The sequence below is a fragment of the Molossus molossus genome, unplaced genomic scaffold, assembly GCF_014108415.1.
Source record: "Molossus molossus isolate mMolMol1 unplaced genomic scaffold, mMolMol1.p scaffold_m16_p_21, whole genome shotgun sequence".
In the NCBI taxonomy this organism is placed as follows: Eukaryota; Metazoa; Chordata; class Mammalia; order Chiroptera; family Molossidae; genus Molossus; species Molossus molossus.
Window position 1 is genome coordinate 10,033,458 of NW_023425357.1, and position 19,210 is coordinate 10,052,667.

At 50.1% G+C, this 19,210-nt stretch overlaps 1 protein-coding gene across 1 annotated transcript; it reads right to left on the reverse strand.

The window, feature by feature from the left end:
• Positions 1–572: 572 nt before the first annotated feature.
• On the reverse strand, positions 573–17,944 carry CEACAM19 (CEA cell adhesion molecule 19). Its single transcript, XM_036275021.1, has 8 exons — positions 17,890–17,944; positions 16,897–17,265; positions 9,146–9,296; positions 3,745–3,828; positions 3,035–3,081; positions 1,854–1,933; positions 1,251–1,304; positions 573–626 (listed from the first exon to the last, which is right to left on the reverse strand). Exons 1-8 carry the CDS (start codon positions 17,942–17,944, stop codon positions 573–575), a joined length of 894 nt encoding a protein of 297 aa, XP_036130914.1.
• Between the last annotated feature and the right edge of the window lie 1,266 nt (positions 17,945–19,210).

Sequence of the window (19,210 nt, forward strand, 5' to 3'; positions counted from 1 at the left end):
CAGGCAGAAGGTGGCCGCAGGTTCTGAGAGACTGGGTTTTGAGAGGGGTCAGCTCTGCCTGAGCAGGGAAGGGGTGTGGCAGCCGTAGTAACTGACCAGGGCTGTCCTCTGGGCCACAGACCTGGGAGGCCAGTGCTCCCTGCCCTGTGCCTTGTCCTCTGGGGCAGGTATGGTGGGGCTGTCCTGTCCCCAGGGAGCGGGGCTGGGGCTTTGTGGGCTGACAGCCAGTCCAGAGCCCAGCCAAGTGGGCACCTCCTCACCCCCAAACATCCCAGTGGAGGAGGAGGGGGAGGCACATGGCTTCGGTCAGGTTGCTGGAAGGAGCAGATTAGGGCGGGTGGTACACCCAGAGGGGGAGTGAGAAGCTGGGTCTGGCTGGTCTCCTGTCCCCAGCCTGGGACACCTGTCCGATGCCTTGCTCGATGTGTTCAGCAAGTCCCCCGATCAGCCCCACAGCCCTAATGGCCTGGTCCTGCTGGGTCTCGGGTGTGGCTGTGCAGCAGGTGTGAGGCTCCCAGGGGAGGTCTGAGGCTTTTCCTCTCTCCACTGGCCTGGCCAGGCCGGGGACCCCTTCAGGGGGTTGGCACCAGCTGGCAGTAAGGGGCAGGGTCGGGGTTCAGCAGGTCCTGGGGGAGGGGAAGGAGAGAGATTATTGTTGGGGAGTGAGAGTTGGGGGAGACAGAAGAGCCAGCTAGAGGCTGGGAGAGAAAACGCAGCCATACAGAGGATGAAAGGCCGAGGTGGGACGGTCTCTGTGTCCGCATCGGAAGAGCCAGAAAAGGGGCAGATGAAGAGACGGGAGACAGACACAGAGGAGGAGAAGAGACAGAGAAACAAAGATGTGAGGAGATACAGAAAGAGTGAGGGGAAGACAGATAAAAGGGGGGGGGGGGAGAGAGGAGGGGGAGAGAGACATACACAGAGATTTGTAGACAGACTGCCAGGGACATTGAGGGGCAGACGGAGACCCTGGGACAGACAGGAGGGGCTGGGCCTTGTCCCGCTGTGTGACCCTGGGCAAGGCCCTTCCCCTCTCTGGGCTTCATTTCCTCCAGTGCAAACTCACAGCCTCCATCCCTTTGAAGGAGGAGGAAACTGCAACCCAGGGGAAGGACTTGCCTCGGGGCTCTCAGCAGGCTGGAAGGCTTCCCGGGGGCTGCAGACCCTGAGTGGGGGCGGGGTGAGGAAAGGCCCCTCCCAGCGTCTTCCTGCCCCTTCCCACCCTGGCTCCATGGGGTCCCGCCCCACACCTGGTAGTGGTGGTTCTCTGGCACTGGCTCCAGGGGTGGGGGCAGGGGCAGGGGCTGCAAGGGAAGAAAAAGTGAGCCAGGCTGGCACCTCGCACCTTCCACCCTTTGCCCTTTGGTTAGTTCAGACCTGGTTCCCAGTCCCCACAGCCCCTCCCTGACTCCGAGGCCCTGGGGGAAGGGTACCACCTCCCTGCACCTCAGTGTTCTCCTCTGGGAAATGGGTGTGAGAGCCGCTGGCCTGACAGTCACCCCGCTAATGCTCAGCCTCCCCATCAACACCTGTGGTGCTAGGTTTTTAGTCGTAGCTTCTGAAGTTTCCCTTCTTATTTAATTTACTTCTTATTTTTATCAACCCTTCTCACCGGGGTATAAAGGGACTATAAGCTCAGTGTAGAAAATACAAAGAGAGAAACCAGAGCCCACCCCCAGCCTCCAGGCCCCGAGACAAATGCTCTTGACCCTGTGTCCTTCCAGTCTCTTCCTCTGGCTTTTAGTGAGGAAGGATCCTGGAGACCGTCACAGTCCCCAGACTGCAAGACACCCGGCCAACCCGAGGGGAGGCACCCGGTCAGGGCCGCTTTAGGGGAGGCGGTGGGGGCTTACCATGGCGTTCACGGACACCGTGCCTCCAAGGGGGGACACCAGCACCGGAGACGGCATCACCTCATAGATGTTGTCGTCGTCTGAAACAGGGGACAAGGGGAGGAACCAGCTGACAGATGGCCCACAGGCCCACTCTGGCTGCTGTTGACATTTTTTTCATTAACTAACATTTGTCAAACCCCTCTTCTTACCCAGCCCTCCGCTGGGGACACAGCAGTGACTGAGACAGGCTGGGCCCTGCCCTCAGGGGGCTCACAGTCCAGAGGGGGACAAACCTGTCCCCAGACAGGGACGATCCAGAGAGGGCAAAGCTGGAGTTGGGGAACCCGGATGGCTCCTGGAGTGGGGTTGGGAGGACTTCCTGGAGGAGGGGACATCTGAGACTGTAGGGAGAAGTGAGAGCTATGCAAAGACCAGAGAAAGTTTAGGCCTGGCAGTGAAGAGCCTGCCAGGTTATTTTTAAAAATCCTCCCCCAAGGACATGTTACACTGATTTTAAAGAGAGGAAGGGAGAAAGAGAGAAAGAGAAACATCAGTTGGTTGACTCCAGATCAGGGATTGAATCCGCAACCTTTTGGTAGACAGGCCGGGGCAAGCCTGCCATGTTTGAGGTATATATAAATCTATATATATTTTGTTGTTGTTGTTTGTTTTGTTTTGTTTGTTTGAGGATGGGAATGTTACATGTGCGAGATGAAGCCAGGAGAGACAGTGGAAGCAGGTTCATGGGAGTCCTTGAGAGACATATTAGGGAGCCTAAACTTGATCCTAAAGGCACTGGGGAGCCATGGAAGGTCTCTGAGTAGTGACATGGTCAGAGTTTTAGAAGGACCCTGCCAGGAATGAGATGAAGGCTCCCAGAGGCTGGAAGACCAGCGAGGAGCTGGGTGTGGGGCTCTGAGAGATGGCGCCTGAAGTGGGCTGTGGCCTGCTGGTGGCTGGGTGAGTGTGGGATGACTGGGACAGGGAGTGCCAGGCACCGAGGGGAGGAGAAAAACAGGTTTTGGGCGAGCCCTGCTGCCCTCAGAATCTGCGGGCTGAGTTTGGGGACCCCAGAGAGGTCTGGGTGGGGCAAATGTTTGGGAGGCCCCAAGTAGGGGAGGCAAGAGGGTTTGTTGCTGGGGGAGAAGAGGAAGGAGCCGTGAGGACGCCTGGGTAGCAAGACAGGGCCCCTGGCTTACCAGTGTTATGACTGGGGCCCAGCTCCGGTTTCCCTGTGGTCGCCATCCTGGGGGCACGTGGAGGGAACCAACGTTAGTACAAGCAAATGTTCAGGTAGGTGGAGAGACACCCAGAGGAGCCACAAAGCCCACCAGGCCCCAGAGGGGGGTGTGTGTGTGTGTGTCCCTGCTTCCGAGTGGGCCAGGATGAGACCTGTTGCTATCCATGACTCTTCTCCCATAACCCCCAGCTACGCAGTCCTTCCTCAGTTTCCCCAGCCTCCACCTTATGCCAGCGAGCAATGTTTCTCCAAAGTCACCATTTATACAAACAATCTAAGCAATTCTGCTCCATCCAGCTGCTCATGATTTTCTTAATATTTCTTTTGGCATTCTCTCTCTCTCTCTCTCTCTTCCTCTTTTCCTCCCTCTCTTACACCCATGCCTTTTCTCCTCTTCTTCCCTCAAGGTGAGTACCTTTGCTCCCACTCTCTCTCTCCTAAGCTCCAAGGGCCCTTCTCTTGCCTCTGTAATTTGTTTCCTGAGCCCATGCAGCCCAGTTGGCTCACTTTTTCTACCTCTGTGACTTTCTAAACAAACTTTCCCTTGTATTTGAAAAAAAAAATGTTTTCTCTTTAAATTTTCTCATTTGCATACTCTTATTTGAAAAGTACGCTTGGCATCACTACCAATTCATATATTCACTGAATAAATATTTATGGAACACTAACCATGAGCTGGGTACCGTTGAAGTTACTTGGGACACAGCTGGGAACAAGGCCGACAAAGACCCCTGGCCTCCTGGAGCAGACGCTCTAGTGGAGAGAGAGATAGAGATGGCTATAGATTAGATGACAGATAGATGATAGAGAATGCGAATGAACAATCAACAGTGGAGTGAAAAGTATTATGAAGGAAAACAATGATGGAAAGAACAGAGGGTGGAAGGGGCATGTGTGTAGTTTCAAGTAGGATGCCTGGGGAGCCTCACTGAGAAGATCACATTTGAGCAAAGGCCTGAAACAACCACGGGGACCAGCTGTGCAGAAATCATGGGCGGAGAGTTCCAGGCAGAGGGAACAGTCTGTGCAAAGGCTCTGAGGCAGGAGCAGGAACAGCAAAGGAATAGCAAGGAGCAGAGTGTGGCTGGGAAGAGAGACTGTGAGAGGGGAAAGAGGTGAGGTCAGGGAGGTGAGGTGGGGGCAGGAGATTGAGCTGGGTCTTATGACTGTGGTGAGGATTATGGCCTTGACTCTGAGGAACCTGAGCTCACTGATTTTAACAGGACCTCTCTGGCTGCTGAATGGGGAACAGACTGTGGGATGGGGAGTGGAAGGAAGCAGGGAGACACATTAGAAGCTGTTATATTATAAATAAAAACTCTTTCCAATTAGACACAAGCAGAAAATGACCACAAAAGTAAAGAAAAACCCGCCCTGGCCGGTTTTGCTCAGCGCTTAGAGCGTCAGCCTGCGGTCCGGAGAGGCCCGGGTTCAGTTCCCGCTAGGGACATGTGCCTCGGTTGTGGTTTGTCCCCTGTGCTGGTTGGGTCGTGTGGGTGGCAGCCACTCGATGTGTTCCTTTCACGTCGATGTTTCTCTCTCTCTCTTCCTCTCTCCCCCTCCCACTCTATCTGAACAAAAAATAAAAAAATGTCCTTGGGTGAGGATAAAAAAAGAAAAAGAAAAACCCAACAATGATTTAAACTTGTAGCTCGATATAGTCACCGATTTTCTCTTGGTCAAGCCAGCAGGTATTAGAAAGGCAGTAAAGGGTGGCTAGAACCCCAGTGACATGTTCATTGGCCACAGTCTGAACAATGCAAAGAGAAGAGAAAAAAGATTTTTTACCACATGTTTCAAAGCCTTTAAAAACACCAAACCGCCCTGGCCAGTTTTGCTCAGTGGTTAGAGTGTCAACCTGCGGTCCAGAGAGACCTGGGTTCGGTTCCCGCTAAGGGCACGTACCTCGGTTGCAGTTTGTCCCCGGCCCTGGTTGGGTCGTGCGGGTGGCAACCACTCGATGTATCCCTTTCACCTTGATGTTTCTCTCTCTTTCTCTTCCTCTCTCTCCTTCCCTCTCTATCTGAACAAAAAATGGAAAAATGTCCTCAGGTGAGGATAAAAAAATAAAAATAATAAAATAAATAAATAAATAAAAACACCACACCATTAAAAAAATTTTTTTACAGGGAAATATTTCAAACTTAGAGAAAAGTTGCAAAAATGGTACAAAGAACATCCGCATAATTTTAACTCAGATTGACCTGTTATTTTTACTCCATTTGCTTTAGCATCTAGCTTCTCTCTCTCCCTCTCTCTGAGGGTAAGTTGCCCGTATCATGGTCCTTTATCCCTAACTACTTTCATGTATTTAAATATTTCCATGATTTTGTGTTTTTCAGTGCTATGGCCCAGAGTGCCCTGTGAGGTTGCCCACAGTTTAGCCAGTGCTTTGAGAATCTTTGAGACTCTTTGAGAATCCCTGGATGTGGTGGGAAAAAGCTTCTGAGGGTCTGGAGCTTACCAGTCACCCAGACCTGGGTTCCAGTCCTAGTTCTGTGCCAGTTGGCGAATGACTTCATATCTCTAAGCCTGAGTTTTCTCTAGAGACTATGGCAAACTATGGCCTGAGGGACAAATCCTCCCCATCACCGCTTTTGGTTTCTCCTGTGAGCTAGGAAGGAGTCCGGCAGGAATGGCTTTGTGCCTCCACGGCCTCTGATAGGATGGCGGCAGACGTTACTAACCAATCACAGCATCCTCTCCCACTGGACTTGGATGCGACCTCCAACCCCCTTTCCGCCAAGCTCTCTAGTGCCTAGAACAGTGCCTGGCGCATACTAGGCCCTCAGCAAATACGTGTTGACTGATTTACTGATCAGAATTGGGCTGGGAGGTGAAAGTGAGACAGGCTGGTGAGCCAGGACAAGCAGGTTAAGGAAACTGAGACAGATAGTCAAACGGCAGTTTGTGCCTGGCTGGTGTGGCTCAGTGGTTGAGCATCAACCCATGCACCAAGAGGTCACCGGTTCGATTCCTGGTCAGGGCAAATGCTCAGGTTGTGGGCCTGATCCCCAATGCAATTAGGAGGTGGCCAATTGATGTTCTCTCTCATCGATGTTTCTATCTCTCTCCCTCTCCCTTCCTCTCAAAAATCAATAAAAAACAAAACAAAAACCCAAAAATGGCAGTTTGCAGCCACGTGGTAAACCTCACCTTCCCTAAAGCAGTGACACTAAGAGGACTCAATGGCTTGTACTTCTCCCCAACCAGAGGGTGAATACAAAGCTTAAAGCACCTACTCAGGGAGACACACAGCGGAACAAACTGACAGCCATTTACAGCAGATACAGAAGTCACCTCCCTAGAGGGGACATCTAGGCCTCAGTTGTATTTCAGCTCCAGACCCAGAAAAGCAGTAAAACCAGGTGGGCGACACCAGGACCAGCTGCAGTGACGGAGGAGCCCCTGCCCTGGTGCCGACCAATCAGTGAAGACCACGCCCCTAAAGAGCACACCTGGGAAACAGCTGAATACTCTCTTGAGAGCCTTCCCTGGGACCTCTCCTAAGATTCCCTCCTGCTAGAGAGAAATAAAAGCCTCAGACAAAGGACCCAACTCAAGCTCTCCTTCCCAGGAGCACCCCCCGGCGCCCCCACCCCTACTTTCCCCACAGGCGAGCATCTCCTAAACCCTAAGGGACCCCTGAGGCTTGCAACCGGGGCAGCAATGGGCGGCGGGAGTTCATCCCAGACAACCCCCCGAACCTACCCCCAAGGCCCCTTTCCTCTGACCTCTGAGTGAGCCAGCAGCCCAGCCTGGGCTCATTTCCCAGCCCTGTCTGGTTTCCTGTCCCCAGCTTTAATAACCGTCCTCCAAAATCCACCTGGACTCGTGACCCTTTTCCTGCACCAAGTCAGAAACCCGCACACTGTCCGCTGGCCCCAGGCAGCCCCGCTCAGGGCCGGGTCCCCTTCCCGGTTCTAAAAGCTGTGTTAACCTAAAAATAAAAGGCCAGATGGAGAGGCCACAAGGTGTTATCCGAGGTAAAAAGGAATAGCTATTCAGGAACAACTGGTTCGGGCAGAAATCCAAGCCGTGTTGGGATCCGGAGGCGAAGCAGGAGAAAGGGATCTGTCTGCAGCGAACACGGTGATGTGGATTCCAGACTGTTTCACGGGGTCAGTCTAGGCCGCCAGGGTCATGAGACTGCTCTCTTGTTCTCGTTGCAGACAGGGCTTTGGACATAATGCTGCTTTAATCCCAGACATCACTTCCTCCGGGATGGCAGCTCTGGCCCCATTTGATTAATTAATTAATTTAAATGGAATTGATTGGGATGACATGGGTTGATAAGATTATACAGGTTTCAGGGGTACAATTCTATAATAACATCATCTGCATGTTGTATCGTGTGTTCACCACCCAAGTCAAGTCTCCTTCCATCACCTTTTCTCCCCCTTTTACCTTCTTCCCCCTTCCTCACCCCCTCGTTTCGCTCTGGTGATCACCATACTGTTGTCTGTGTCCATGAGGTTTTATTCTTTTTTTTTTTTGCTTAATCCCTTCACTTTTTTTCCACCCTGTCCCCCTCCCCTCTGACAGCTGTCACTCTGTCCTCTATATCTGTGAATCTGTTTCTATTTTGTCTGTGGCTCTGGTTACGTTTTAAAGTGACGCTGTGTCTATTATTTTTTTACAGCCCTTTGCCACCCCTAAATTAGAACGTATCAGGAGAAAGACAGGTAAGATGATAAAGGTCAAGAAACCACCACACATAAGAAAGGATCGAGGGAAGAGAGAAAACTGCAGCCTTCATTTTCTGGGGATCACGGAGTGGCAGAAAGACTAGACGTCTCTTCTGCAACCAGCTCAGAGCCAGGCCCTGAAGAGGCTGACCTCACGAGGGAGGGAATTTCCATGAACAGACTCTCCTGGGGAAACAGGCCCCGACCTCTCCCTCTTCCCCCATGTGAGGTAGGTACCATCTGATGGTTTTGTCTGCCCACCATCCATTCCACTTCTCTGGCATCTGGTTTTCCTTTGGGGAACCCCTCCCCACTCTCGACCCATTTGATCATGTGAAGCCGGGTCTATTTCTAGCTCCGGGGCTGCACAAATAGCCCATGTTCTGCCAGTTAGAGCGTTCCAGCACCGAGCCTGGTGACAGGGCCTGTAAGGACTGACTGGAGGCAGCCCTCGGGCTTTTGTTGGAACTACCAGGGACAGTCTTTCCTCTGCAGTGGCTGAGCTGGTGGGGTACAAGCCTCAAGCCACTAGGAGCTTTCTTGTCACACTGTAAGGTGAGGACCTGCCTGAGAATAAAGCCACCACAGAGAAAAGCAGAGTTGAGAGATGCATGGAGAAGTTTCTTGACAAAATTGAGTACCTGGATCCAGCCATACCTGAAGCTCATGGAGGACCAAAACACTTTCTAATTCTTTGTAAGCCAGTTCAAGTGTTGGGTTTTTGTCCCTTGCAATGCAGAATTCTGTCTAATACAGGACAGAAAGATTCTTTCACCTCAGGAGTTCCAAGATTTTTTTTTTTTTATCCTCACCTGAGGACATTCTTGATATTTTGTTCAGATAGAGTGGGAAGGAGAGAGAGAGAGAAACATTGACGCGAAAGGGACACATCGAGTGGTCGCCACCCACATGACCCAACCAGGACCGGGGACAAACTGCAACTGAGGCACATGCCCCCAGCGGGAACCAAACCCGGGTCTCTCCAGACCACAGGCTGACGCTCCAACCGCTGAGCCAAACCGGCCAGGGCAGCCAAGATTTTTTTTTTCTTTATTGATTTTAGAGAGAGAGGAAGGGAGAGGGAGAGATAGAAACATCGATGAGAGAGAACATCAACTGGCTGTCTCCTGCATGCCCCCCACTAGGGATCGGGCCCACAACCTGAGCATGTGTCCTGACCAGGAATCGAACCGGCGACCTCTTGGTGCATGGACTGACGCTCAACCACTGAGCCACATCGGCCAGATAGGAGTTCCAAGATTTGATGAAATTGTGTATGAGTCAGATGATGTGATCAGTGAAAGAATCAATTCATGGGACTGATTGAGAGGGGAGAGGGAGGAGACAGAAAGGAAGCAGAGAGTGGCCTGGGGCCCCTGTACCTGTGGCTCTGGTTCCGCCAGCCTCTTGTCACCAGGAGATAGGCAATGCTGCCGATGAGGAGGGACCCGGCAGCAAGAGATCCGATGAGGATGGCAGCCACGATCGCAGTGCTCATGGGCAGGTGTGTGACGGGCAGCTCCGTAAGCTTTCCTGAGGGGTCTGGGAGAGGTTGTAGAGTGCTGATATGTGACTGCAACTTCCCACCCGAGCTCTCTCCTGCTTTTCAGGCCTGAGTGCCCAACCAGCAGGCTGATTCCCCTGCAAATAAAACCCAACAGCCGACGCTGGCTGGCTTGGCTCAGCGGTTAGAGTGTCGGTCCGCAGACCAGAGAGACCCAGGTTCGATTCCCGCTAAGGGCACGTACCTCGGTTGCTGTTTGTCCCCAGCCCCGGTTCGGGTCATGTGGGTGGCAACTAGTTGATGTGTCTCTCACATCATTGTCTCTCTCTCTCCTCTCTTCCTCCCTCTCTCCCTCCTGCTCTATCTGAAGATAAATGCAAAAATGTCCCCAGAGAGAGGATAAAAAAAGAAAACACAAAAAACAAAAACCCAATAGCTGGAGTGGCTCAACTGGTTGAGCATCGTCCTGTGCACCAGAAGGTTGCTGCTTCAATCCCTGGTCAGGTCACCTACCCAGGTTGTGGGTTTGATCTGCAGTCAGGGGCATGTATAGAAGGCAACTGAACAATGTTTCTCTCTCACATCAATGTTTCTCTCTCTCTCTCCCTTCTTCTTTCTAAGCATGTTTTTGGGGGAGGATAAAGAAGCCCCACAAATCCCAATGTGTCTCAGATGGAACTTCTCAGCTCTCTCAACTCAAAATCCCTCTTCTCTAAGATTCCCTACCTAGACCTACCAAAACCTACCTCCTGACACGATCACCACCTCCCACCTACCTACTTTTTGGAATGTCAGTTGATGACACCGCCATCCTTTTGGTGAAAGGATGATGTTCTGGGCTGTGTTTCTTGGGGGAACGAGGGGACTCGACTCACAGGGTTCTCAAACTCGGCAAGCCAGATTTGGGACGAAGCCTACCCGACTTCTGGCCCCCACCATGAGGACCTTCAGCCTTTAATCTCAAATTGGACACTTACGTCCCAGCCCTTCTTGGCAGCAAAGTTCATAGACTTTCAGGTCAGAATACTGGGGTTCTAGTCCCTGCTCTCTACTTGCTATGTTGACCTTGGGCAGATTACGCAACTTTTCTGTGCCTGTTTTCCCATCTGTGAAATGGGGATAATAATACCTACCTTGACTTCCGGTCAAGATGGCGGCCAGGTAAACGCGGTATCGTCCTCCCACAACCACATCAAAGTTACAACTAAACTACAGAACAACTGTCATTCAAACCCGCCTGAAATCGCGCTGGATGGAAGTCCCACAACTACGGAATTAAAGCAGCAGCCACATCCAGGCTGGTAGGAGGGCCGGGGGCGGACGGGCTGGTCCCACACCCACATGTGGCGGATAAAAATCAGGGGGACACCTCAGCTGGGAAGGTCCTTCCTGAGGACTGAGGGGTCCCCGTCCCACACCAGGCGCCCTGCTCAGGGATCCAGGGCCAGGAAGAGAATCCCCATAACTTCTGACTGGAAAAACCAGCGGGAACTGAGGCTCAGGGAGGCTGAGGCGGCTGGAGCCCCAGGCAGCTCCTTAAAGGGCCCGCGCACGGACTTATCGGACTCTCTCCCTCTAAGCTTGGAGGGGAGGCAGCTCGAGGGGCACCAGAGACATACAGGGAAGAACTGAACTGTTTGGCACTGGAGCGAGGACTGGAGAGGGGGCTTTCTCCAGGACAAACGTGCTGTCAGAGGCCTTTGTTCCTTTGGTGAGCTCTTCCCGGGGGCGGCAGACAGAAGCCATATCTGGGACTCCAGCAACCTGGCTCACACTGGTAGCCCCGCCCTGCTGACTCCCTGAGGCCCCGCCCCACCCCGCCCCACCCAACTTTCAGGCCCACCCAAGCTGTTGCCAGTTGCTTTACCATAGGATTGGCCTGTCTTGGATCCTGCTTCAGGTTTTCCTAAATTCTTTCAAACAAGCAGCATCTGGTCTCAGCTAGCTTGATATTTCTCGTTAAGTAATACACAGAAACAAACACAGGGAGGCAGCCGTAATGAGGAGACAAACAGGTCCCAAATGAAAGAACAGAACAAATCTCCAGGAAAAGAACTAAGCGAAATGGAGATAAGCAACCTAACAGATGCTGAGTTCTAAATACTGCTTATAAGGATGCTCAGTGCCCTGGCCAGTTTGGCTCAGCGGTTAGAGCGTCGGCCTGCGGTCTGGAGAGACCCGGGTTCGGTTCCCGCTAAGGGCACGTACTTTGGTTGCAGTTTGTCCCCGGCCCTGGTTGGTCGTGCGGGTGGCAGCCACTCGATGTGTCCCTTCACGTAGATGTTTCTCTCTCTCTCTCCCTTCCTTTCTCTCCCTCCCACTCTATCTGTACAAAAAATGGAAAAAATATCCTCGAGTGAGGATAAAAAAAAATAAATAAATAAGGATGCTCAGTGAACTTAGTGAGGGCCTCAAGAGCATGAAAAAAGACCAGTCAGAAAAGAAGGAAGCACAGTCAGAAATGAAGGAGGCACTAGCTGAAATAAAGAATAATTTACACAGATTCAATAGTAGAGAAGGTAAAACCAAGAAGCAAACCATCGATTTGGAATATAAGGAAGCAAAAAACACCCAATCAGAACAGCAAAAAGAGAAAAGAATCCAAAAAAATGAGGATAGTGTAAGGAGCCCCTGGTACAACTTCAAGCGTGCCAACATTCACATCTGGGGTGTCAGAAGGAGAAGAGAGAGAACAAGAAATCGAAAACCTCTTTGAAACAATAATGACAGAAAACTTCCCTAACTTGGTGAAGGAAACAGACATACAAGTCCAGGAAGCACAGAAAGTCCCAAACAAGATGAACCCCAAGAGGCCCACACCAAGACACATCATCATCAAAATGCAAAAGGTTCAAGACAAAGAGAGAATCTTAAAAACAGCAAGAGAAAAGCAGATAATTATCTACAAGGGAGTTCCCATAAGACTGTCAGCTGATTTCTCAAAAGAAACTTTGCAGGCCAGAAGGGAGTGGCAAGAAATATTCAGAATGATGAAAAGCAAGAACCTACAACCAAAATTACTCTATCCTGCAAAGTTGTCATTTAGAATCGATGGCCATATAAAGACTTTCCCAGACAAGAAAAAGCTAAAGGAGTTCATCACCACCAAACCGTTATTATATGAAATATTGAAGGGTCTTTTTGAAGAAAAAATAAAATATATGAACAAACAAAATGGCAATGAATACATATCTATTGACAATGGAATCTACAAACAAAATGAACATGCAGAACAGAAACATTCTCATAGATACAGAGAACATTTTGTTGGTTGCCAGATGGGAGAGGGTTGGGGCAATGGGTGAAAAATGTGAAGGGATTAAGAACAAATTGGTTACTAGACTGACAAACCTCAAAGAGAAGGGGGTTGGGGGGTGGGAAGAAATAAACCAAAGAACTTATATGCATAACCAATGGACACAGTGGGAAAAGGCAGGGGGGTGGGGGGAGTAGGGAGGAGGAGGTCAATGGAGGGAAAATGAGGAACATCTGTAATACATTCAACAATAAAGATAAAAAATAAAAAATAAAAATAAAAATGCATTTCAAAATAGTAGGCATCAATGCCCTAAAAACTTGGTATGCATTTCATTAGCTAGAGTTCAATAATTGTTTATGGTATTTAACATTTTAAATGTAAATTTTAAAATTTACTTAAAATGAAATGCACAAATCTTACGTGTACCATTTAATTAATTTTGACAAATGTGTTTAATCCAAACCCCTACGAAGATACAGAATATTATCATCACCCCAGAAAATTCTCTCATGTCCCTTCCCAGGCAACTCCCACATCCATCCCTACTGGAGAGGCAACCACCAGTCTGACTTTTTTTCACCAGAGAATAAATAGGTTTGTCTATTCTAGACTTTCTTATAAATGGAATCATTTGGTACGTACTATTTTGTGTCTGGCTTCTTTCATTCAATGTAACGTTTTTGAGATTCATCCATTTTATTACATGAATTCCTTTTTATAGGTGGCCAGTCTCCTATTGATGGACACCTGGACTATTTCCAGTATTTTGCTACCTTGAATAAAGCTGCTACAAATTTTCTTGTACGCAACTTTTTATGCACAAATACCACATGATCTCACTTATTTGTGGAATATAATGAACAAGGTGGGCTGATGAACGAAATAGATCCAGAGACATAGAAAGGAATATGGCTCAGACTGACAAAACTCAGAGAAGGGGGGTGGGGGAATGGATGAGATGAACCAAAGAACTTAGATGCATGTATGCATAACCAACGGACATAGACCACAATGCTGAGGGGGTGAGGGGCGGGATGGGGAGGAGGGTGTCTAGGGGAAAAAAAGGAGAAACATCTGTAACAAAAACAAATTAATAAAAATAGGAAAAAAAAAAAAAAGAATACCTACCTTGTAGGATTGTTGTGAAGACTGAATGAATTTACACACACACACTTCTCTCAATTTTCCAACAAAGTAGATTCTGTGTCATTGTACAGATGAGGAAACTGAGACACAGAGAGGTGAATTGACATTCCTGGGGGCTCACGGTAAGAGCAGTGCTGGGATCACACCTGGGCCACCTGAACTCCTAATGACCACTCTGTGTGACTTCCGAAAGAGGTGCCTGGGTCCTGAGAGCTCTTGAATGGTGGGAATGAGCTACTTCAGGCTCTGAGCAAGTAAGACTGCTATTCCAAACGGACTAGTCTCTCTCTCTCTCTCTCTCTCTCTCTCTCTCTCTCTCTCTCTCGCTCGCGTGCGCGCACAAATCAAATTAGTAAATGTTTGCCTATTTTATCCATCTCCCTAAAAGTTTATCTGTTCAAAGTGTCCAAAACCCATTTAAAATTAATCTTGTCACTGGGGGGAAGGCGATAGTCTGTGTCCAGCCTTGTCTGGTATTGGGCATATTCAGTAGTTGTCTCCATCCCCAGGGAGCTGGCTAAGTTAGACCCATTTTGCAGATGTACAAACTAAGGCCCAGGGGGTCACTTTGGGCAGAGGATAGAAAGCTGTCCCATTTCCAGCAACTTTTGCACCTTCTCTCTTATCAAGTCCCCACAACAGCAGGTGGAAATCCAGTGGCTCCCTGGGTGACTCAGGAGGTGAGGCAAGGCTGAGGCTGTGTTGGCTGGCTCAGGGAACCTCCCAGTTCCCACCCTTTCTCCTTCCTCTCACTAATTGCCCAATCTTCTTACAACACCCTCTGCCAGGACCTGCTTGCTTTGACACCTGCTGCCCAGTCTCATCACCCACGACTTCCTTACTCTCTTGGCTGTCCAGCCTTTGCCCATGCTGTTCCCTCTGCCTGCCATGCTCTTCCCCACATGCTATAACTTCTGCTCATATTTCCATTCCCAGCTCCCAGGTCCAAGGATTGGACTCCTGATACACTTTTTCATCGTAGCTTACTTAATTATGCAATTACTTGATTAACGTTGGTAGAGTGGTCACATGGGTGTCTGCCTTCCCAGCACCTTCGACCATACCACCGTCATGAAGCCTCCTTTCTGGAGCAATAGATACTGCCCCCATTTCTGGGTGGGGCTCTCATTAGCATATTTCATTCAGTAGAGTCCCACCCCTTGTCACAGTGATTGGATCAGGATGGGCAGCAATCCAGATATAAGCCAATCAGAACTCTTCATTCACTTGACCTTAGTGATTGGTTCAGGTTGGTCCAATCAGAATAAAGGGAAGGTTGTAAGAGTCTGGGAAAATGACATCCCTTGTTCTGGAAGTCTGGAGTTGTGAGGCTTGTGAACACTGGAGTCGTTTTGCTACCAGAAGGCATTATCTTTGCCTCTTTTCTTCCTGAGTTTTAACTGGGCAGAAGCCTACTCCAAATAAAGACATTTTCCAGCCTCATGCCTGAACAGCTCATTGAAACATGCCTTAAAGCACCGTGTTGACCAAACAAACGCAGCATTGCTTCTGACTTTGAAAACCTGGGTAGTTTCACATACAAATTTCTGTGTCCACATTTCCCCATTTTATAAGGACACCAGTCATATTGGATCAGAGGACCACCATAGGGACCTGATTATAACTTGATCACCTCTGTAAAGACTCGATTTCCAAATAAGGTCCCATTCTGAGGGACTGCGGGTAAGGACTCAATGTATCTTTTCGAGGGGACCTCATTCAACATACAACACCTGCCTGGCCTGGTTCCCTGTCACCCCGGAGAGTCTTTCAGCTGCTCAGGATTCTGTAATTGGTTCCTTTTCTGCTTAAATCAGCCAGAAGCAGTTTCCTCTGCCACAGCAAGAACCCTGCCTGGTTCACGTGATCAAGTGTCTTCTTTTTATAACTTGTTATATTTTCTGCCTTTTATTGTAGACAGTGAGCATGTAAATAGGAAGCCTGTGAACCACTGTGCTTTCTGAAGCTGACTGCAACAGTGTGCTCTTCTGGGACATGACCTTGCTATTCTCCATCCAGCAGCAGGTCTAGCACCTCTCCCTTGAATCTGGGCCAACCTTAGTGACCCTTGTAGTCAAAAGAATGTAGTGCAGCCCTGGCCAGGTGGCTCGGATGGCTGGAGCATCGTCCTGAGTGCCAAAAAGGGTTGCGGGTTTGATCACCGGTTGGGGTATATATGGGAGGCAACTGATTGATGTATCTCTGTTGTTGATGTTTCTCTCTCTCTCTCTCTCTCTCTCTCTCTCTCTCTCTCTCTCTCCCTCTCCCTCCCTATCCCTTCCTTTCTTTCTAAAAAAAAAAAATCAATATAAACATTTTATTTATTTTATTAAAATATGTTTCTATTGATTTTTTAGAGAGAGAGGAAGGGAGAGAGAGATAGAAACATTGATGTGAGAGAGAAACATTGACCGGCTGCCTCCTATATGCCCCACACTGGGACTCGAGCTCATAACCCAGGCATGTGCCCCAACTGGGAATCGAACCAGGACCTCTCAGTCCATGGGCCAACACTCAATCCACTGAGCCACACCAACACCAACTGGGCAATAAAAACATTTAAAAAATGAGTTAATATATAGGGGCAGTGGTTTTCAACTGGGGTGATTTTGTCTCTGGGGGACATTTGGCAATGTCTGGGGACAGTTTTGGTTGTCACAACTGGAAGGGTGCTACTGGCATCTAGTGGGGAGAGGCCAGGGATGCTGTTCAATGCCCCACAGTGCACAGGACAGACTCCTGCTATAAAGAATTAACCCATTCAGAATGTCAATAGTGCCCTGGTTGAGAAGCTAATCTCTAGTACCTAGCCATAAGAAGTGTCCAAGAAATGTTAGCCACTGCTGTTGTCCACTACCCTGTCTCTACTGCTTTGTCCAGAGTGGTTTCATCAAAAACACTTGACATGAACATGAGGATTGAGTGATATAGTGTAGCCCTCCGGACCCGGCATACACTAAGTGCTCAATACGTATTTCATTGATGAATGCATGTGAGGAGTCAGTGGGATAGTTCATTCTCCAGGTCTGGCTCTGTGTCTGTCACCCAATAGATGTTTTATTAGCTAATGCGTGTGAGGAGTGAATATCTTCAGGGACTGGCACACAGCAGGCGCTGAATTGATGTGCGCTGAACAGAGGAAGTGTTTGCACAGGGCCGAGCACATGGTAGCTGCTCAGGGTGCATTAACCTCCCCACTTCCTCCCCCAGCTCCCAACACTCACCGGCCACCTGGACCTCAGTCTTGGCCCGCATGGTCCAGGAAGGGTTGATGGTGACCTCCACGTGGTAGGTGCCGCTGTCGTCGGGCTGGGCGTGATGCAGCAGCATGGAGCCGTTGGGGAAGCCAACGATGTCACGTTGCTGCATGGCGTTGCCGTCTCTCTGGGGCCGCTGTATATCAGGAATGTAGGTGAACAGCCTTGTGCCACCGTCTGTCTCCTTCCCCAGGTACCAGATGAAGTCTTGGAAGGTGTCTGGGATGCCCTGGACAGAGAGGAGGAGATCCTGGTTCTTTTGAGGCTTCTCTGGAATCTTCTGGATGTGGAGGGCTGCCCAGGAGCCTTGGGGGATCCAGAGGGCCAGGACTGAGGCTGTGGAGAGTTACCGGGGAGACCTGAGATCAGAGGCAGGGACCATGGCATTCTCTGCCCTGCAAGTCCTCATCTGGGGGTAAGAGTTCTCTCTGGGTGCTGTTCATTGGAAACAGTGCTGGGGTTGATTAGTGATGTCTGCCCTGGGTTCAGGAGTGGAAACACAGGTATGGATGACACAGATTTGCCATTTCATTGGTCCAGGAGGTTTTTCTGCCCCGAGATGCTGTGTGGCCTGCTTCTAAGCATCCAGAGTCTCTGAATTCATTCATTCATTCATTCATTCATTCATTCATTCTAACCAATACTTATAGGCAGATATATATTACTTATACTATAATACCTATTATATATGATATGTTTAAAATTCCCTAGATTTCTAGGCACTGGGGATAGCAGGGAACAGAATACACAGATAAATGTCTGCTCTCATGGTCCTAACATTCTAGAAAATTCCATAGATAAAATGATGATGGCGTTGTGACTCTGCTGCTTCCCCTAATAATCATCATACCCTAATAATTTCATCTTCCCTGACAATTTTTCCTTCTTCCAAGGGGAAGCTCAACCCCTGGGCCGAGTCCCACCTTGTCGCCGGGGCCCTGGGGCACATTTCCTCCTTACCTGAGAGCAGGAGGCCCTTTGAGAAGTGGCCCTGGGTCCCCGTGGGACTGTCCATCTTGGCGTCCTGTGGAGATGCCAAGGGTCCACCCGCTGGACACCGAGGGGGTCAGTGGCCAGGCCCGCTGACAGCAGTGGGCCAGCTCAGCAAGGATCCCGGGGCTGCCGCCGCTGCCGAGACATGGCCGAGCCGGCCGAGCCGCAGCGCCCTCCCCACGGGCTCTGGGCGCCTCGCCTGGGCTCTGGGTGAATGTACAGACACTGGCGGAACCGGTCCTCCAGGTGACGGAGGAACAGCCTGGAGTTTCCCACTCCTCCCTTGACCCCCTTCATCTTCCTTTCCCACTCCGTGTGACTGTCAGCAGCAACGGCAGTGATTGTAACAACAGTTGCAGGGGCCTCCGGTGGAGCAATGCCCCCCCACCTCCCCAGGACCACTCCTCATTCAACATCCACCGTGAGAACTGCTCCCATTTTAGAAAGAGAAACATCGCTGTGAGAGAGAAACATGGATGGTTGCCTCCCACACGCCCCCCAGCGGGGGGCTGACCACAACCTGGGCTTGTGCCCCGACCAGTATTGGGACATTTCCGTGTACAGGATGACGCTCAGCCAATGTAGCCACACCAGCCAGGGTGGTCCTACATTAGATTTGAAATAATGAAAAAGGCTCAATAACACCCTGGCCGGTTTGGCTCAGCGGTTAGAGCATCGGCCCGTGGTCCAGAGAGACCTGGGTTCGGTTCCCACTAAGGGCACGTACCTCGGTTGCAGTTTGTCCCCGGCCCTGGTTGGTCGTGCAGGTGGCAGCCACTCGATGTGTCCCTTTCACATCGATGTTTCTCTCTTTCTGTTCCTCTCTCTCCCTCCCACTCTACCTGAACAGGAAATGGAAAAATGTCCTCAGGTGAGAATAAAAAAAAAAAAAAAAAGGCTCAATAACAATTCTGTAACACAATTTACCCCTTTGCCTTTTTCTTCCCCACTCTTTTTTTTTTTTTTTTTTTAATCCTCACCCGAGGATGTTTTTCCACTTTTTGTACAGATAGAGTGGGAGGGAGAGAGAGGAAGAGAGAGAGAGAGGGAAACATCGATGTGAAAGGGACACATCGAGTGGTTGCTACCCGCATGACCAACCAGGGCCGGGGACAAACTGCAACCGAGGTACGTGCCCTTAGCGGGAACCGAACCCGGGTCTCTCCGGACCGCAGGCCAACGCTCTAACCGCTGAGCCAAACCGGCCAGGGCTCTTCCCCCACTCTTAACCCTTGTGTCGGTATGCATCTGAGGACATTTTCTGATTTCCCTGCACCTCAAATTGCTC